This window comes from Triturus cristatus, chromosome 9, assembly GCF_964204655.1.
Source record: "Triturus cristatus chromosome 9, aTriCri1.1, whole genome shotgun sequence".
Taxonomy (NCBI): Eukaryota; Metazoa; Chordata; class Amphibia; order Caudata; family Salamandridae; genus Triturus; species Triturus cristatus.
Genome location: NC_140592.1, coordinates 347,220,835 through 347,242,779, shown reverse-complemented (window position 1 = coordinate 347,242,779; position 21,945 = coordinate 347,220,835). Strand labels below are relative to the sequence as shown.

Genomic DNA, 21,945 nt, shown 5'->3' with positions numbered 1-21,945 from the left:
TTCAGAACGCCTGACCTGACCATGTGGAATTACCTGACCGACAATCGGGTAAACTGTGTGTTCTGGAAAGAATTACAAACTGTTCTTGAATGATATAGTTCATAAGCAGGATTACCCCCCCCCCTACTACATCCAGTGGGCCCATCCTCCCAAAGGGACTTGACCCAGAAGCTCACTGAGCTAATATTGCTTTATTAGGCAAGTGCAGGTGTTTTTTGTTTTCTTTACATTTATCACTAGTTCTTCTTTGCAGGAAGATAACATAACGTACATCTGACTGGGCACCCTACATTACAGTCTCAGATAAATTGAAATTATACCTTTTGCAGTGGTAAATAATAAACCTAAAGTACACCATGAATGGGCATAATGAGAGAAATGTCTTAGTGTGGTACCTTGAACGAGTGGCTCTCAGCTGAACAGGGGAAGAAAGGGACCTGGAAAAATGCAGATGGTTGGGTACAAACACCTTCTAGACACAAGTCTATCTATTATTTCTTTTGGTTGCATGCCCTAGTCTTTGTTAAACGTTGTTCCCTATTTTGCACAGAAGTGTGTAAGAAGAAAGGTCAAGTCCATGTCCGCTTGAGAGAAATAAAGAACAGAGCAGCAGACCTCTGCAACCCTCCTATCTCTGAGGAGACTGCAAGGGGCCCGTAACTGAATGTTAACACTCATAACTAGCAATGTCTGGTATACATCTGTTGGTTAGATTTGACTTTGAAATAGCTTTTGAGCAGTATAGGACATGATACTCGCTCAAATAGGGTTAGGTGGCTAAGGTCAGTCATTACTGGGCATGGGGCCAGCATCAGGGTTTGACTAGTTTGGATGGGGTCATCAAAACCACTGGAATCCAGTAAGGACAAGACTCGAAGAGGAAAAACAGTCAAAAGGGAGCAAAGTCAGAAGAGAAGATTTTTCCTCCCATCCCATTTCACTGGATGCAAAGCCCCTCAGGAAAACGTCTTTTTGTGACCCAGCGTGATCCCAGGCACTCAACAGATTTCAAGTTGCAGAATGCGGTGGGATGGATACCTGGATGTCTCCTGAGCCTACTTTGACTTAACACCTTTTAGGGTGTTTGTATGACAGTTTTGTGAGGTGAGGTTCCGGTAACACAGATTTTGTTACACTAGGAAGCACAAGGCCCATGACTAGGCTGATGGTGGCGTGGCCTTCCCGTCAACACTGGCCAAGAAAGGTGGTGCTTAATAGGAAGGAAAAAAGCAAGGAACCCCAGACCAGTGGACCCTTTGCCCTTCAGGCAGTCTCCGCCTGACTAATTCTTGCTCCTAGGTACGTGATCTCCTCAGCATTGAAAAAATGTTTTCCAGCCGCCTTTTCCCTAAACAATGACCTAACTTGTAAGGGCACAACTGATGTGTAGCTCTGAAACATTTTCTTGAGGTGCAAAATTTTGCAATTTTCCTGTCCACTCAAAATAGAATTGAGTTTTGGTAACAAGAAAAGGAAAATAAGCTCAAAATTGTTTGAATACCTGAAGTCTAAAAGAAAGAAAATTGGGGAAAACAGAATGGACACATCTGGTGATTGCCTTAGTCAAGTTCAAGCGTGTTGTGCGGCTCTGAGAGGTGAACACCATGTCTTTCTTTTGTCCCTCTCAGCCTCCCTAGCTACCCATAGCACTTCCGCCTATTGGAGATGCCAACACTATTTCTGTGGGCTTGCATATCATCACGGAAATCCTGAAATCTGGTTGTGAGCCAGCCATGTGATCCTCTGCTCTGTGCAGCTGTTGGAATGCCACCATAGTGCTCTCCTCATTCCACAGTGTAGTGCAACAGCTCAGATTTCTACTTCCTGGGTAGTCAGCCACTCGAGGTCCCCTATCACCTTCTCCCTATTTTGTTGGAGATTGATTATCCAAGATTCTTACAGATGTTCTCTTGATATGTAATTGACCTTACAGAGGAAACTATTTGATCAATACATATGTATGTGTCTACGGGCTTTTAATTGTTTCACTTCATTGGGAAATTAAATAAGTCTGCTTGGTAAAGAACCCAACAATTTACACAATGCTCGCAATACACTCGCGATCTACCATCGGCAGAAAGTAAAATACAAAAATAAAAAGGGCACCCCCTAGTTGAAAGCTGTGGATGACAGATTATCATCCCCCCCATTATTGGGTCCTACTAATTGGCCGTCCATATTCATAGTCAAACGTATTGCTAGCTATAAACATGATAGGCTTTAGCGCTGGTGGCGCCTGGTGGGACATTCTTTTTTTGGCGCCTCTCCCAATATGACCTGAGAAACTAAAGTAAGTTGAGAGAAATGGTTGGGTTAGAGTTGTGAGATAATCAAAAGTTCTGCTGTAATGAGATGTCCAATATAACAAGAATGACGGAGTCTTATACCAGACCGGAAACACAGCCTCCTGGTCATGGGCCACATGTTGGGAATAGGTAGGATTTGATATCTGTCTCAAAAGGAGACTTTCTGGAATATTTACAGAACTGAACCAAAAAGAGGAAATGGTGATGTGACAAACTCGGTTTGGAAGCATCCATCTCCAACGGAGGTACGTGGTAGATTATGACTATCATTTAGTGCATTTAGAGGTGATTAGAGGCCAAGGCCCTGTTTCCTCACTACGGGTGATGAATGGGCGGCGTTGTCCTGCAGCGACTTGCAACTTCATTCACCTAGGGTGGAAATGTCAAAACATTCTTGGGTGTTGCCACTTGTGTCAAACTATGACTCGAATAGTGGAGTTTGAATATGAACTGAGTCCTTTATGCACCTTGTGCCGTCTGCACTCGACTGTATCACTTGTCGCATCATGATATGTGAAGAATACATTGCATTTGAAAATTGCTAAGAGGCCAATGTTTCATTGAATGTTTTACTACTCCATCCCAATGTGACTGACCTAATTGGTGGGGGGGGATCTGTAATTAGACGCCCAGCACAATGAAACTACTAGCATATTAATATTCCTATTATGTTCAATAAGCTTGCATCTACAGTGCCCATACATAAACAATCCACTGTATATGTGGAGCCTATTAGTATTCAGAGTTTGACATAAACAGATCCCTAATGTGTTCAGAGACAAGAATAATAAGACATGCTGCATAAGCACAGCCTGGCTAGAAACCAGATCCTGAAATCACTGGAGTTCTGGCGTAATCCGAGAAACTGCTATGGAGTGCTAATATAATGAGAATGCTGCTGTAACTTCCCCTTCACTGCATTGCACCAAAGGAGAAAAGTGGGTTTGTTTTACTGGGGGTTGGAGGGGGTACATTTCTGAAGCATCCTGTACCTTGGACAAGTACATTTTCTTTTTTTAAATTCCACACCCCACTTGTTTTTGTTTGGTTTCTCCTCGGCTGGATGTTCATTAATGGGTTAATAGTTTTTTAGGGATGAAAAGATTCCATTTTACTTCCAGGTGTTACTGATCCCTGTGCATTTTCAAAGGGAAGTCCCTTTCACTCGTCTCTCATTGATGAGCTCTTCGTTTGTAACAAGGGATAGAGGCTGGGACGTAAAAGGCTATTTTACTTGATAATTGTCCTGGAGATGAACCTGGGGCAGGCTTGGGCTTCACTGTTGTAAACCTCTCTCACAATGTGACTGTTCCTCATCTCAAGAGAAATCTGCATACTACTAAATGCTTTTCGCTGCTGCCATGCTTCTTCCAGTCGACATAACAGTTGATTGAACTCTGAATGTGTCTTGGTGCTTTCAGATTGTCACTATGTTTTTTTATTTATTGCTGTGTAACTTCCACTTAAAGTATCCTCCTCTGTTTCGTCCTTAGCTTTTCTGGTTTATGTCTGTTGGCTGAAATTCGTTAGGTTTGTCGATGTAGGTGGTTGATTCCTGGCCGCATCATATCACTCATTTCTTGCTGAAGCAATTCAGCCTTCTCAAAGCTGGAGGAAAACAGCAAATTTAGCCTGCAAGAAATTACTTCCTGTGGACAGTGAATATTTGGTTTGAACTCATGTGATGCATTCAGACAGAAATACAAACCTTGCTGGGTCTTTAAAGAAACTTTAAAAAAACGTTCTCAAAAATGTTCTTTGTATCCAATAAAAGAAGGGGCCTTCCCACTTCCGCTTACCAGATTAAATGGCCTGCTTGGGTTTTGTTGCAGGTTTCCTATGACTTATAATTAGTCCAAATGAGGTATGGACCCAAATGTATTTTTTAAAACTGGATCTGTTGTAAGTTTAATATTGTTTTAGGGTTTGTCAGATACAACACAGACTTATATTTCCCATGTAACACACAACAAAATGATGGCAGCAGCGCTTAAATGATTCGCAACTGTAACAGTTAATCGGACATATACCTGTCTACAGTTTCTCACCCATTGCGCTGTTCAGTACATAGACCAGCTGAATGCAAATCTGCTTTGTTCCCAGTCCAAAAGGAATAGTCTAGCTCATTCTGCCAGGCCTGGTGGCATCAGGACAGGGCCATGACAGATTTTCATATAGCTGGTCTCAGTCCTAAGTGGTACAGTGATTAAAAAATAACAGATTGGAATGCAGGCAGTTGTCACTGGCTTAAATTAATTCAAGTACCCCTTGCATCACTTTTTTTGTTGCACTTCCGATGCAGCAAAGTACCTTTCACTGGCTGTAGAACATGAGTAATGTATTTATATATCTGTAATGTAAATATAGAATTAAAAGAATGTCAGTTGATGTCACAAAGTACAGAGCTTGGTGAAGAGAAGTACCAATTATGTTCAGAACTAGTTTGAAGAATCAGATAGGAACACATCAGTACCCAGAGCCGTTATTTCTTGGTCTTGCATTCTACCTCCAAACGTGAGGGTCAATGGACTGACTTAATGTAAATAGCTTTGGGAAGTTGAAAACCGCTAATCACAAGTGTGACAATCGGAAATCCATTGTATGGAAGGCTCCTGGACCTTCTGAGAATGTACCTTTATATTTATAAAGAATATTTCATTCATTCATTCATCTAACTTTATTTCGGTCGAGCGACCATAAAAGCGTGCATGGTAAAACAGTACATTAAAATTCGTTACTTTCAAAATTATACAGTAGTTGCCATACTTGTTTTGCATAGATCTAGTTACAGCAACTACAAAGATCTAACAGTAGAACAAATATACAATGGCGCCTCACCTATATTCAATAATTCAGGAGCTCATGTAGGTTAGATAATTACAGAGACAGAGGCGCTGACTAATGAAACAAAGCCCTGGTGAAAGACCATGAGTATTAAGAGACATAGTCCAAATTATATGAATTTGTTTAAAAAATGTAAAATAGCCATGCAATGTCAGTTCCTTCGTATATGTTATGACTAGAGAAAACCACAGTGATTTATACGACTAAAAACATGCCGGCTTGATTGAAGTTTTGTGAATTAAACCTAATAAGAGGTAGAAATTCTTTACGGGACCTATAATTTGTGAAGGCAAGATTGATTTTGTTACAGTTTGATCTTGTCTACCAACTTTCAGTGCCTGCGCCACATAGAGGTAAAAAATCGCGATACAGCAAATACAATGGGTCTGCCGGTGTTGTATTTTAAAACTCTAAATGCCTCTGCACAGTGTCCAAACCAAACCCTAAATTCCTGCACAAAGGAACTATCCAAGATGTCCTTGCTAATTTACAGGCAGGACAAAAAAAGATAACATGAAGTTCAGATTCATCCTCCCAGCTGCAGGCTGGGCACTCCCTCCGGACCGCGCCCGTCCATTTGCCAGAAAAAGCGCGGAGCAGGAGGGTGCCCAGTCTGAACTGAACATAAAGTTTCTTTGACAGGGTTGGATGAATATCGTCTAGAAAAGCCTTGAATGAATATTCCTCCTTCAGAGATAGGAATTTGGCTGTCAATTGTCCAGTGGACGGGTTCCCTAGGACCTGTGCTAACTTGCTTATTCGATAGGCATTCACTAGATCAGAACGGGAAATTGAAGGGCAAGCTTCCTATGGATTATTCCACAGACTTGGTTTGCCCAGCCTGCTGCATTCTTTTTTTACATAGGTGAACCAGAGGATTTTTGCCACACCAGGGATAATCAGTATCTCCTTCAATTCCGTTCTGTACACATTCAACTCGAGTGTCACCCATAATCTGTGCCAGAACGTGAGGGGTTTCAATCCTATTTACTCCCCAATTGGTCTGATCCCCAGATCTAGCCGGAGTGGGGTGAGAGGAGTGCTGGAAGGGAGACCCAAAATTGGCCTCATGAAACTGTTTTCTAACTTAGTCAGATCTTGACAGCTGCAGTGCCCCCATAGTTCGGCCCCGTATAGGGTCGCACCTTTGGCTTGCATCTTGTAAATCTCTACTGCAGGGCCAGCAGGTTTGAAGGAGGAGTTTCTTAATAATTTGATGAATCCCCCCGATTTCTGCGCTAGCTTAAGTTTCGATTTGGCAATTTGTGGGCCCCACTCCATGTTTTCCGTCAGGGTGACCCCTAGATATTCAAATACCGTCACCCTGTCCAGTCTGATGCCATCTAAATTGGGGTTGGGACCAAGTGTTTTAGGTGGATTAAAAACCATGAACTTGGTTTTTAGGGTATTTATCTCCAATCCCCGGTTATTACAGAAGGTGGCAAAACAGTCCAGGATCCTTTGTATTCCCATAGGGGATTTGGACATTAGGAGGGTGTCATCGGCAAACATGATTGCGGGGACCTTGGTGCCTGCCAGTTTTGGTGCATCGTTCTCCCTCACCTCAGTAAGTTGGGCCATTAAAGCATTGACAAAGAGGCAAAACAGTGTTGGTGCGAGCACACAGCCCTGCCTTACGCCTCTGTCAACTGGGAACCGTGCTGTCATTTCTCCTCCTTTCCCACATCTCACCTGAGCAAAGTTTGAATCATGTAGTCTAACTAGTATGGTCAGGAGATAGGGGGAATCCCAAGTTCTATAAGTACCTCCTACAGTTTCCCTCTGGGCACTAAGTCGAAAGCCGACTTTAGATTTACAAAAATTACGTAAAGGCTTCCACCCTCCATTCTCACCGTTTTCCACAGAATTAGTTGTAGTCTATAGATTTGATCAATTGTGGAGGTGTTCTTCCTAAAGAATATTTACTTCTTTCAATTGAAGTCTAAATTTTGCTAACTGCAAAGACACTCGCCAAAAGATGGTGCATTTTCATAATGTGACATATGAAGCCAGCTACTACCAGCAGGTGAGGGTCAGGTTTTATTAACTGCACAAGCCTCAGATCCAATATATATTAAGCCATGAACTTTAAAACAAATATCAAGGAAAGAATATAGGTTATGTTTTGTCAGTTCTTCATCATCAATATCATAAACATGAAAAGGACTAGGCCTTTCATAACTATTGACATAATTTCAAATTTACACGAAAACCAACAACCACACAAATATGTATGTATGTGTATACATAAAGACATGAGTACACACACATATATCTATCTCCAAGGTTTAGGAATCAGAAGGGCTACACTTGTGTAAGCTAGAATTATCACCTTTACTGTTAAGCCATGCACCAAACAGTCTGACTTCAATATGCACAATACCATCAACCAAACCCCCTTCAAATGCTATTGCCAAAGCATCCTTAGAAAGACATGACCGGGTATACCAGGTGTAAGACAAATCAAAAGAATGTGGGCAGTCATTGCACCTATAGTTAGTAAATTGGCTCTAGCTGAATCTATTCTACGATAGAAATTCATGCCATTGTTGTGTCTGTCAGGTCTTTAAAAAAAATGTCAGTGCATGAAATATAATGTGTGTGAGGATTGTGGTGTAGTATATGGATATGGTTGTGCAACCTTACCATGTAATACTCACAAAACCATCTTGGGTCAGTCGGGCTCATTTGTAAAACCTATAGCTCAACCCTGGGTAGCTGTGGCTTCGAGCAGCAAGGCTTAAACAACAAACTATTGTAAAGCATTTAGAAGCACCAAACAACCAAATGAGAAACTCATACAACCTGAAAGAAATTGACACCAATTTTAAAAATATAATATATTGTATCGAATTTTTAGACACCAATATGAGCAAAGTCCACCATAGGAAATGTAGATTCTTTTAGAATCTTTAAGTAAATCTCAGCTTTTTAGTCCAAAGCTCAAACAAGCATTGGTAACTGTAAAGTTCGTAAACTTTTGAAAACTTTGCAAGAGTTGATTTCAGTTACTCCGACCTGGACTGGGCTACCAATTCTGACTGAGAGATGGCCAGGGGGGCCAATAAGGAGTATTTGGACAGTTTCCTGTGTAGGAAAGTACCCCCTTTTGACCTGGTCAAACCCCACATTTTACCTGGTACATGATGTGATTTCAACTGGAAGTGTACTGGGCTCCTACTCACCAGGTCCCCAGTGCCAAACTGGAAGTGTACTGGGCTCCTACTTACCAGGTCCCCAGTGCCAGATCTCTTTCCCCAAACTGTACAATTGTTCTGCCAATTGTCAATAATTTGGCATCCTCTAGAAGTCCCTAGTAAAGTGGTACCCCTGGTACCTAGGTTCTAAGGTACTAAAGAGGGTTCCCCAAGGGCTACAGCACAAATTGTGCCATCCTTGGGGACTCCTCACCAAACTCTTGCTGGGCCGCTATTGCAGGCTGTGTGTTTTGGTGCAGACAAAGGTGAAAACATGACATGTCTCACATCCCTATGTGCCATGTCCCCTAACACTGGGTATAATATTTGTAAACACCCTAACAGCTGGGCTTACAGCCCTGATTAATACTTCTATGCCGGTGAGCTTAAAAGAACTCCCACCTTTGAAATGCGAATCTGGCTCCCCACAGAGGAGATGAGGCCCATCCCCTTTGTCCAGAGCCCTCTGGCACATGGACAGGTGGGAAATTAGCTAGTCAGGTAAGCCCCCCCACACCCCCCCCAGGCTAGTACCACCCCTAAAGTGGGTACATCTTTTCAGAAGCGGCCATCTTTGTGTTGGCACACTTAGGAACTCTGGTAACGGTTTATGCCCAATTCCCACAGGAAGTAGTCATATAGGGGGCGTAGTGAACCCCAAGGGTCAGTAGCCCATTGTCTACCACCCTACACTCCCCCCCCCCCCCCCAACGCCCCCAAATTTGGTATTTAGTCAAGCCACTGGCACCAGAAAATCAGATTCTGCCGACCTGAAAGACTCAGAAAGACTTGAAGAGTCGCATCCTGCAAGAACTGGAGACCCTGCAGCTGATCTGGCGCCAACCCTGTTTGCCTGCCTGCCTGCTGACTTCGACAATTGTGCTAAAAGACAACTTATCTTGCAGCTGCTGAGTCCCAAAAGCCCGGGAGACCCGCCAGCACTTCACTCAGGAACCAAGACATCCCGAGAAGTAGCAGACCTGCTTCTCTGCAACCTGCAGGCATCCAAAGACTCCTGTGAGGACATTATGACTGCTGAAACCGACATCTCAAGACACCACTGCCCCCTTCACTCCATGCCCGAGTTGAAGTGGGCCACTGGTGTCATCAGGGTCCACCAGCCCTCCAGAGACCGAGTCCACCGTGGTTTTGCCCCCAGTGAACTCTCCGTCGTTGCTTGCAGCCTCTGCATGCAGGCCCCCTCTACCAGGACTGCTCTCGGTAAGGAAATCCGGACACCTAAAGACAGCTCAGCACCCTTTGCCCCCGGGCTGTGGAGAAGAGGACCAAAGGTGTCCCTCGTGAAGCCTGAGCTGCCCTGTTGGTTTAACCCGACTGGTCTCCCGGTCTGAGCCTGCAGCCTCTTTACGTGAAGACCGAGCTGTATAGAGTAACATTGGGTGCCCAGCACTGTTTTTCATCCTTGCACCCGGCTGCCCTCGTGCTGCTGGTGGTTTTCTGCTGGTGCTGCCTTGGACCTTGCCCACCACTCACCCTAACTCCTGGAGATTGGTCCCTTAAATTGCTGTACTGTACCTGAATGCCGCATTGACATTTCCTTCCATTGGATAACCTTGCATCTTCTCAAAATTGCACTGTCGACTTTTTGAACTGAAAAGAATTTCTATTTAAAAATGTACTTACCTGAATGAATTGCTTCTGGTGCCTAAACATATATAAAGATACGTGTTGTTTTTATAATTTGTTGTGGATCTCCTTCTTAAGTTGTGCGCCTCATTTACTGACCAGTGTGTGCATTTTCAGATGTTTTGCAATCCTCTAAGATAAGCCTAAGACTGCTTGACCACACTACTCTTCTGAAGAGCGCTTTAGGATTGCTAGAGCAAGCCCCTGTAAACTTATAAGGGAACCCTTGGACTCTTTACACGATATATCTCATTTTGATATATATCCTATAATGAGCCAACTTCCTACACCTGGTCACCAAAAGCAATCTCAAGTCCAGTTCCTCCACACTTTACATGAAGACCGCCATAGATTTCAATTGAGTGGTCCTGATGCTGGGGACGCAGGATGCTGAAAGGTGTACTGGGTAGTTGATGGGGGCCTTCCTAGGGTTATTCCTCATCCAGGGGTAAGGTAGGGCGACTTTGTCGACGGGGGTCGGAGTACCTCGAAGTTCTCTTTGGGCCAGTAGAAGTCCAGCTGCTGCTACTGATCTCCGGTCACAGTGGGTCCAGTGGTGTCCTTTGGTGAGGACTAGTGTCTGTCTTAGGTAACCAATTTACACTCTGCTGACTCTCCTGAGTCAGGAAGACATGGGTGCAACTTTTGAGTCTGGGTCAGAGGTCTTTTTGGCTGCACATTGGCGGTCTGCGGCAGTTCCTTGCGAGTGGCTACTGACTGGCCAAAACAGGGGACTTCAGCTTTTATAGTCTAGTGCTGGAACAGGGGGGTCAGGTGACAGACCCTTGGAATCACAGTTCCGGTCTCGGACTCAGGAGTGACTTTTTCTTGAGCCAGGCACCACAGGCACAGTCTTCTCTTCGCTAGCCAGAGGAGCAGTAGGTGCAGTCTAGCAGTTGGTGCAGCCTCTCCTGCCAAGTCCAGGGGTCAGCAGTCTTTCTTCAGTCCTTTCTCCAGTCCAGATGTGATCTGAGGGTCAGGGTGCCAGGGGTGCCAAATTTATGCCCAGAAAATGCACTGGGTGGATGATGAGGCCACTAGTCAATGAGATGCCAGGACCCATTCCTCCCTATGACGACCTCCGGTTATGTGTGGCATCTAACAATCCAAGTGTGTACTATTCTGCTCACTCTCCAGATTGCTGTACCCTTTCTCGGATGTTAGGAGTTTGGTAGCCCACCCTAAAGGTGTTGCTACCTGTGGGCTACACACCCACGGTAAAAACGGTTTGGCAACTGGTTTTCCTTCTATGTTCCCACAGCCAGCCCGTGTACCTGAACAAAGGGGCAGCCCTGCACGAGTCTGATCACCATTTGGCCACAAAATGCAACTTCACCTTTGAAGTTTGTGTTTTGGTTCCAACACCCTGTTTGACTTCCTACAAAGGAGAGGTATCACCTCCGTGTCAGGCCTCCATTGTTCTTGAGCGTGGGAGTCGTTCACACTACTCCCGAAGAAGGCAGAAGGCTGTCTGATGGCCAGCAACTGTGAAAGGCCACCTCAGTTTGACAACAGAGTGGCAGCTTTCTAAAAAGTTGCCTTTCCATAGAAGTGACAAATCATATTTGACTTGGGCATCAATTCCAGTTTAATGCCACAATTAATTTGATATCTTGAAGTACCCATTTTAGTAGTCCCATTTAGAAGTTAGTAGGATGGAGGTGTCAGCCTGCAGCTCTGTATTAGACAATGGGCTACTAACCTTTTCACTGTAAAACCGATAATTTGGAAATGTTATTGTTAGGACATATTGAAGTATATATCCTACTTAATAATATACAACTCCCAGTCTTGGAGTGGAGGCTTAGCAATTGGTGGTTTAAATGGTAAAGTCGAACTAACCGTTTTAAAACTGCTCCTGCAGACACAATCAGCGCTGCAGCCCTGGATGGATACACTAATTTACATGCCCTTGCTACCATATACTGGGGACTTATAGGTAAGTCAGCTTATGTGAATTCGGGGTAGCCAATAAAACATACCTTTTGTAATGAGTTAGAACACTGACACTGAGGCCTGATTAGCTGGCCTCAATGCACTCTGAGTCAAAAAACCAGCAGTTAGTAGTCCAAATGGGGGCAAAAAGTTGGTGGGGCGGAGATCTGCAAAAGCCTGTTTCCTCATAGTGGGCCAGTGATCGGAGCCTACAAAGCAGGGAAGGAAAAATATGCATTGCTCTTTTCTGAAAAAAGCAACCAAACTAGAGCCTACATTGCCGAGAGCGACACCGCGGCCTACTGACAGCAGTGCACAAAATATACTAAAAAATATAGCCAAATATATAGAAACAAAGCAACTGAGAAACAAAACTGTGGGAAATGCTGCCCTGTTAATCCCAACACACTATCAGATATGCAGAAACACACATTTCAAACAGATTTCTAATATTAGAAGACAGGAATGGGATTGCATGAAGTACTTTGCTAATAGCTGAGTTTAACTTATCTTCACATCAAGGAAAGAGGCTGTTACTTACTGGTGACTGCTATATGTAGACAAGCTAATGACCGATTGGGGTTTACAGTTCACCTCCGCCTGCAGTTTGCAACCCAGTGTTTGTTGGCAAGTGTAGTTTTATGTGATTTGTGGCTGCTTTGATAAAAGCGGCAAGTTAATATAGCACAACATGAGCCTCTGGTCTTGTATTAAAATTAACTATATATCATATTGTCACCTAAATCTACTTTTGTGCCCAAAAAACAAAGTGGGTTTTCTTGACTGATGGGTGATGACTTGTGCAGCCAAAGATATAAATATGGTGAATTGTAAAAGAGTTAATACCCAGTTTGTGAAGGGTTTATGCAAGTTTTTGCCTGTATCATAGGCAGTTGTGGGTCACAATTACCTTTTTTCTTGTGCTAGGAATTTCCAGTGCTATAATCTGAACCTACAAACATATGATGGACGGAATGCTGACAATGCAAACATTCTCCCCCAGTCAAAAGATCTGGGTTAAATCTGGGTTAAATCCATTCTTCTTTTGCCCACTACGCCAACCCAGTTTTGACCCAGCCATATGCAAATCAGTCTTGACCCAGTGCCCAATGGGAACAGTCCAGACCGAACTGCCAGGCCAGGTCCTCCCTGGACCGGAAACAAGCATCCTTGGACCGGTTTCAGGGTATTTAAAGTAGTCAGGGTGTAAAGGGTATAAGAAGCTCACATATAGTATTCACACTAAATATTATTAAGAAACAAAATGATACGGTGCATCCAGAAAAAGGGGAGAAGATACCCTAACCCCTCCAAGTTTCAATCATAAGCACACGTCACCAAAAAATAATCAAGAATATTCTTCAGAAAGTAATGCAAATAGAGTATTTTCTTGTTCTTGTTCTTCTTGTTTAATTTCCAAAATTCTTCCACTTCCTTGTGCCAACGCGTTTCGTCGCTAATGGCATTAAGCCTACGACTTTCTCAAGGCTGGAAGTAACACAAAATTCAATATTGTAATAATAAACAGAGTACAATTTTCATAAGACCAAAGAAACCCCAGACATTTGCACCCGGTGCAAAGGGCTAATCAAATAAGCTAATTTGTGACAATATAAAATATCAAGAGTAACATTAAAGCAATTATATTAAAGAATAAGTAAAGCAATGATTCAATAAATATATTATCATCCAATTCAAAACTACCATTCACTTTTAAATCAATCAGACGTGGGTCCTGGGCTCACTGTGCCACTGGAATCAAGCTATCCTGGCTGAAGAGGGGTGAAACCCCGAAACCGGTCCTAGGATGCTTGTTTCCGGTCCAGGGAGGACCTGGCTTGGCAGTTCGGGCTGGACTGTTCCCATGAGGCACTGGGTCAAGACTGATTTGCATATGGCCAAGTCTAAACTGGGGTGACATAGTGAGCAAAAGAATGATTGATTTAACCCAGATCTCTTGACTGGGGGTGAATGTTTTGATTTGTTCTGCATTCCGTCCATCAATTGTGTGTCTTTTTATAATCTGAACCTAGTCATTGCTCATAGCCAATGGTTTACGATGCTGAATCTATCCAGTGTTCAACTGCTCCTTGACTCTGCATAAAAAGCAATTTGCTGGTGTTTGAGCTTTGACTTAATTGTTAAGTGTAGATTTTATTTGCTTTCTTAATTATAATTTTCCTTTTGACAATAGAAATGAATTGTTCTTTTCTTCCCTTCTAATATATCTTCTCCTACGTGTAGGCCTCGATCAAGCGGTATTCCAGAAGAAAATCTATCAAGCATTGAGAAAACACCCTTCTTATCCCAATGTAGGTATTTATTTGAAAGAACTTTAAACTAGTCGATAGGAAATTGTACTTCTATTGTAAATATGGTTATCAGAAATGTAGTTAATTTCAATTAGCAATTCTATTGTTAAATAAATTAGGCATAATGTTAAAACAGTGTGGCACCACCCTAAAATATTTTCAATGTTTCGGGCCACTTCAATAATGAGACTTCAAGAAACCAATATCAGTTTAGAATTTTTTGCCAATTCTGATATGAGTGTTGAGGGAATGATGCTTGGGCAGTAGATGTTAGATATTTGTGGTCAGTTTCTACCTCCAATACATACGTATTTCTACCATTATACTGACTTATTGTCACTAAATGTACTTTTTCCTGTATTAAATAATTGATGTTACACTGCAGATTGCTGACTGTCCCCTTTTGTGTCTTGAGTGCTAGGCACATACGTGATGCTGTATGTTGTAAAGAGGAGAGGGTATATCCCTTTCCCATTAAGGTGATAATCCACATTTGGAATCTTTTATTGCCTAAAAACTCCAAAGTGTTAATCTGACTGATTACCAAGCCCTTTCTGTCAAGGGTTAGACCACTTACTTTTGGTCCATTCTCGATGCCCTTCACAGGTGCTCATTTGAATATAAGAACCTACACTTTGCTTAAAATACCTCTAGGAATGGGCAAAGTCATTATTCCCTATCTCTTGTAAAATACTCTCATACACCAAACAATGTTCACTCACTGACTTTGAGCATACATAATTCCAGTTTTATTAAAAATAACCATATTTACAGATAGCTTGCAGATTTAGTCTCTTTCGCCAGCATTTCATGCATCCGGCCCCTTCATTCTTGTATGGTAGCCTGACTTCTGTTAACTGCCATTTGTTTTCTTAGACTTTCTTGTTGGGTGAATTAGCATCTTGCTTTAAACAAGACTTAGGGCATGGTTATCCCATGTAACCTCATTGTTGTCATCACTATCTACTGTTTATTGTGTGGCCCCATTGGGGAATGTACTGGGGGAGCGGTCACCAAGGTAAACTCCACACTACAGTACCATGTGAAGGCTCTCTTGAACGTTAACACTTTCCTTGCAGACCTACGCTTACAGTGCCACTTAGGGGCGAAGCTTGCCCGGCTCCAAGATGGCAGCTAGTTAGGATTTCTCTTGTGTAAGGGTGGGCGACAATTTCCGTTCCGCTCGCGGAAATTGCGAAAATTCGACATTTTCGTGTTCCGCGCGAAACGCGAAAATGTCGAAACTTCCGCGATCCGCGAGGGAACGGAAATTGTCGCCTAGGCAGGTGTGCTTTCTCCCCATATCTACCGTCAACAATTTGCTGTCATCCTTGATGGAACTCTGTGCACCCATGAGTTTCTCGAGCGCAATCCCTGTGTAGTTCCTGACACCAGGAGGTTCCTTCTGTCTCTTCATTTGCTGCTCTGATCGGTCTCTGGCCCATTATAACAAGAGGCATGTGACCTGCATGGAAGCCCCGCCCGTTTGGCACCGGCCCACACACCAGCAGTGTACAATGTCTTCCCGCCCTTTCCCCCACTATGATGGACAGCTCACTCGAGGGATCCCTGCGCCCGTCGGCGCGGTGGCAACGTTACAGGCACACGTGGTCGCTGTAGACAACTCTTCTGGCCCTTTACGCAGCTGTAGTGTAGGAAAAGCACTATACATTTACCCAACGAGGTAGCACTTTTTGATTAGCCAGTAGAAAGTACTCAAGTTGAGTAGAGGTATTGCACAAAACGGTGGCATCTTCTTGGGTAAATATGCAGGGCAGGATTAATTCTGGCACGATGCTCCTGTCACATAAATTAGACCTCAACAGGAAGCACTTACGGATATAAATAAAGCAGGTTCCCGAGTTGAAGCTCAAATTCAGTAACGCACTAATCAGCACAAAACATTCGTGAGCGGGGTCGAGGCTAGGCAGGTGTGCTGTCTCCCCATATCTACCGTCAACAATTTGCTGTCATCCTTGATGGAGTTCTGTGCTTCCATGAGTTTCTCGAGCGCAATCCCCGTGTAGTTCCTGACACCAGGAGGTTCTGTCTCCTCATCTGCTGCTCCGATCGGTCTCTGGCCCTTTATAAACAAGAGGCATGTGAACTGCATGGAAGCCCCGCCCGTTTGGGACCGGCCCACCCACCAGCGGTGTGCAACGTCTTCCCGCCCTTTCCCCCACTATGATGGACAGCAGCTCACTCGAGGGACCCCGGCGCCCGTCGGCGCTGTGGCAACGTTACAGACACATGGTCGCTGTAGACAACTCTTCTGGCCCTTTACGCAGCTGTAGTGTAGGAAAAGCACTAAGTACTCCAGTTGAGTAGCGGTATTGCACAAAACGGTGGCATCTTCTTGGATAAATATGCAAGCAGGGCAGGATTCATGTCTGGCACGATGCTCCTGTCACAAAAATTAAACCCCAACAGGAAGCACTTGTATTTGACCTTCAACTCGGGCACCTGCTTTATTTATATCCTTAATTCTTACAGATATAAATAAAGCAGGTGCCCGAGTTGAAGGTCAAATTCAGTAACGCATTAATCAGCACACACAAATCTCCGCGATCACGCGAACTTTCACGTGATCGCGGAGATTTTTTGCCGTTTCGCGATATTTAGCAAAAGGCACTTTCGCAAATTCTGCCCACCCTTACTCCTGTGCCTGTCACCTTTCTCCTGCATAATCCTTGTGCCTTCTGTGCGCTAAACACCCTGTTGGAGAAGAAAGAACATGCAACTAAGTGAAGGCATCGCTCTCTCCTGAGAAAAGCAGCCAAACTAGAGCCTACACGATCGAGAGCGACATAGCGGCCTACTGACAGCAGTGCAGAAGATGCCGCGGCATTGCTTAGCTGAGCGACCGGAAGACACCCAGGGGGAAGAAGCAAAGATAACCTGTGCGGCTCAGCGGGGCACACGATGGGTGTGGAGAATGTTGCGCTGCGGCCACGCCACCCACAACACAAAGCGGCCGAGGCCTTCAAAAGTGTAGCCGGAGACAAGCGACCGTAGTTGGAGCGAGCAGAGTGCACTGGTTGTGACTCGGCCAGGGAGCTAAAGCCTGGGCTCCTGGTGTGCGTGCATCCGCTTATAGAATAGTGTGGCCACTGGTGCTGATCCTCTGGAGGCCCGCAGCTGGTTAACTGCCCAATGGAGTTTTGAAGAAAGGCACTGGCAGGCGTATGATACCCGAGCGTGCCAAGAAAAGAGAGGGCGCAATACGAAGACCAAGCTTGGTGTGAGTCGGCTGGACAACCACACAGAGCAGCCGATTCAGCGCTGGACTCTGTTGGCCCAAATCCAGGGGAAGAGAATAAGATAGGCAGCCTTCCACTGGCGGCCCGCAAGCGCAGCGTTCAGAAGATAACGGTGGCGAGGCCCTCCTAGTGCAAGCACACTGGGGCCTTACGGAGTGCCCGGTAGACCATTGATTTGTGGGGCCTGGGCTATCAAGCATAGAAGAGCACACGGAGATCTAATAGGATGCAGGAGCCAAGGCGTTGTAAACGAACACCAGCACAGTGAGGGGTGCTCGCATAAATCCACCGTCCTGGATGTGCCTAGAAGGGCACAGGACACTGTGGCGAGCTCATTGCACTAGACAATTGACAAGTGACGGCTTTGCGGAGTCACTGTAGACCCAGGCCAGACGTCGATATAGCACTGAACCTGCACCAGCATAGTGTATCAGTGCGCTATCCTTAAAGAGCATTAAGGCTAAGAAAAAGGCAGAGCAAGGCCATTCAGGCCGACAAAATGGGTAAACCTGACAAACTACAATCCAAGCTACAGTTCGAGCTACTCAAGATTTCCAGGCCCCGGGAAACGAATACTCCAGAATCTGATGGGCCATCGGAGGATGCAGAGGCAGTGGCATAGGCAGACCTCAACAATATCTTGCACACAATGCAGCAGTGTTTAACGAAAATCTATTGTAAAGTAAACGCCCTCACCTTTCACATGGACAGAATGTCTGATCGTCTGGACAAGCATAGCAACAGGCTGGATGTGGTCGAATAGAGGGTTTTGAATGCAGAAGACACTATATAAATTGAGGTTGGGGCCCCCAAAGCAATAATCAATGGACAAACTTCTAAAATCGCTCCAATCCAAAGCCGACAACTTGGAAGCCAGATCATGCAGAAACAATATCAGAATTCTTGAAATAGCAGATCAACCAATATCAGTAACATGGAGCAATATGTGGAACGCATACTGGTGGAATTGCTAGACAGGAGCACCTTCTCCGAAATATTTGTGGTGGAACGGGTGCACCACTCTCTTGCACCTTGTCCTGCACCAGGAGCAGCACCAAGGCCGATCATAGCCAGACTGTTAACTACAGGGACCGGGATGCAGCCCTGCGCAAATCTGGAGAGGTGGGCACATTACGGCTGGAAGGATCGGAAATTTCTTTGATACCCGTATTTCACGCAAGTTCAAGAGGCACTCTGCCTGTTATTCCCTGCTAAGTGGAGTCTCAGTGAACTCAATATTGATTATAGCATGCAATACCCGACAAAACTGAGAATAAAATCAGAGGGCAAGTTTCACCATTTCACAGATCCCAAGTCGGCATTGCAGTACGTAAAGCAGATGAAGCGAGCTGAAGGAAATAGGGGCTCCCAAAGAGCAACTCGGACAAGGGCAGTAGTATACAGGATTTGGAGGAGTAGTGAGACAAGATAATGCGACTATGAGAGAGACACTGGTCGAGTGATCAAAACTGACATTTCACCTGTATCGCGCCGGTGGCTGAGACAGGATAAACTTCAATGATCGTCAATAGCTTGGTAGGTATGTTCTGATAGTTGGGGGTAAAAATCTTGGCGCAACAACACCGAAGCTCCCGACTGCCCGCCAAAAGACACACAGGCAAGTCCGTAACGGCTGCATAAAAACTCTGGTAATGACTGAACAGCCCAAGCCCAACTCATAACAAAATGGGGCACAGTGCACAGATTATATGAAAATATGAGTGGAGGGGCGGGTAGGTGGGATTAGGAGCCGGGAACATCTGCCCCCAAGTGTACTTCACTGCAAGCAGTGGTATTTTTTATGTGTTTATGTTTGGGTAAGCTTAAGGGTGGGAGGGAGGAGAACATAAGAGCTATGTCAGCTTGGGGAATACATAGCATGGGTGCGACTATAGGGATTAGAATTGTTTCTATGTTTCAAAAAAAGAAAGAACTGACCAGACTTGAGGCCGGTTGTCACAGCAGTACAGTGTCACATGAGTAAATATTGCAGACACAGACCTGGGGGTAGCAGGTGAGAAAATAGGACAGCAACTGAGGCTAATTACCTGGAATGTAAGGGGTCTCAATGATAACAGAAAGGTCAGGAAAGTAGTAGCATATCTCAAGAGACATAAAATAGACATCGAAGTCCTGCAGGAAGCCAGTCTACAACTGGCTAGAGAAGGGCACAGACACCGTAGGATGCAGGGGCAATTTTATGCAGCCAATTACACATCGCATGCCAGAGGAGGGCTGATCTGGGTGGGTCGACCTTCCGGTGTGACTTTAACAAGACTATATAAGGACCCGGGAGTCAGATATGTAATAGCTAAATGCCAAAAGGAAGATCTGATGTTTATCTTAATTGGAGTATAAGGACCGAACTCTGACGACCCCCCAGTGGGCGGGCATACCGTAGGTTTGGGGAGGCGATTTTAATTGTATACTTTATCCTAACACAGATCGCTCCAAAGGCCCCACCAGATGCCCCTCTTCAGCGGCATGTGCTATCCTTGACATGATGCAGAGGGAAAATCTTACAGACCTATGGAGACAAAGATATACAGACATAGCGGGATACACTCACTACTCAGCGGCATATGACACGCATAAGCGTATAGATTACTGCCTGATATCCAATGAGATGAGGGCGCGGGTGACTGATTGCATACACCTCCCCAGAAAGTACTCCGATCATTCCCCAGTGCTACTCACACTTAAGTACAATGCGCCCAGAATCCCAGCTTTCACCTGGCGGTTCCCACCATATTCTCTGTTGGATTCAGTCTTCAGAACTGAACTGCAACAGGTGATAGAAGAATTCTTTGAGAACAATACAGACTCATTTACTACATTTGCGGCAGTATGGGAGGCATTCAAGGCCTATATCCGCGGGATAACGATTTCCAAAGATGCGGGGGATCTTACGTGCTTTTAGAGGGAGGTTGGACACCCTGGAGAGGGAGATAGCCAGTTATTATAAAAAGTTGTATAGCTCCCAAAAACAGACGAACAAGGACATACTAGCTGACTACGTGGCCCACATCAAAATGCCATCCAAGACTGACATCCGAGCACAGAGAACATTTAATGGCGCCCCTAAAGCTGTCCGAAATTACTGCCGCACTACAAAGCATGCTGGACGAAAAGGCACCAGGGTCTGATGGGCTGACAGTGACATTTTACAAGGCTTTTCAGGAATTATTAGTACCACGCCTAAAAACGTTATATGAGGAAATGGCTGAAAATAGGATAAGGCCCTCCACCCTGAGGGATGCCATGATAGTCGCAATACTAAAACTGGGTAAGGCACCAGCCCTCTGCTCGTTGAATAGACCCCTATCCCTGCTTAATGTTGACACCAAAATCTATCCAAAAATACTGGCAAATAGACTTGCCCCATTGCTGCCAGGAATTGTGTGCCTGGAGCAGGCAGGCTTTGTCCCAGGTCGCAGCCTGACGCACAACCTGCGTACACTGTTTGGAATCTTACAATGTGTGGACCCAGAGGTGAGGGCTGCTGCGGTGTTTTTAGATGCCGAGAAGGCATTCAACTCGGTGGAATGGGGGTTTATGTTTGCGGTGCTCCGTAAAATAGGCCAGGGGATATATTCATCCAATTGGTCTCAATATTGTACACAGCTCCGGGTGGGAAATATGGTCTCTGAGGCCTTCAGTATCTCTAGGGGTACCAGACAGTGGTACCCATTGTCCCCGCTGCTATACGCTGTAGCGGTTGAACCATTGGCCTGTGCGCTGCACGAATATCACAGCCATAGGGGACTACAGTTCCCAGGCTACAGGCTTATTATATTGGCATATGCAGATGTCACCCTGTTATATGTGCGAAATCCAGATGCTAATCTCACCCCTATGCTCGGGGAGGTGGTGCGGTTTGGAACCCACTCGGGCTTGAAAATGAACTGGGATAAGTCAATCATCTTCCTACTTACCCCAGCCACGACGCCCCCAGCCCTTGAATACCCTTTGCAATAGACAACTGATTCTGTAGATATTTGGGCATCCGAGTGCACACACACCCTCCGGTGGTATTGCTTGAAAATTACGGGGCAGCCATACAGAAACTGAGTGAGAACTTAGACAGATGGATCAAACTCCCACTATCGTTGATAGGGCGCATAGCCGTGATGAAAATAGTGGTATTGCCTAGATTTGTTTTTCTGTTCCAGAACATACCGATACCATTAACGTGGGCTGTGTACGCCAACGCCTGCGCACAATATTAATTAAACTAGCCTGGACTGGAAAAGAGCCTAGAGTGCGCTGGGACTCGCTTACCTTGCCCTACGATTTAGGAGGCCTAAAAGCCCCTGACTTGGAAATGTATTACAGGGCCGACCAGAGTACATTTGCACACCTCTGGCTCCATTGACCACAAAACACGACTCACCTGTATCTGGAGAGCGATGCAGCTGACCCAGCCACCCTGCAGCAGAGCCTT

General features: G+C 44.9%; 1 protein-coding gene across 2 annotated transcripts in view; it reads left to right on the top strand.

The window, feature by feature from the left end:
* The window catches only part of FANCD2 (FA complementation group D2), a 1,050,809-nt gene that overhangs the window by 16,206 nt on the left and 1,012,658 nt on the right, over positions 1–21,945 (top strand). For both annotated transcript variants that reach the window (XM_085625116.1, XM_085625117.1), the window contains exon 4: positions 14,174–14,241. In XM_085625116.1, the coding sequence (XP_085481242.1) occupies positions 14,174–14,241 (68 nt within the window). The remainder of the gene's footprint in view (positions 1–14,173; positions 14,242–21,945) is intronic.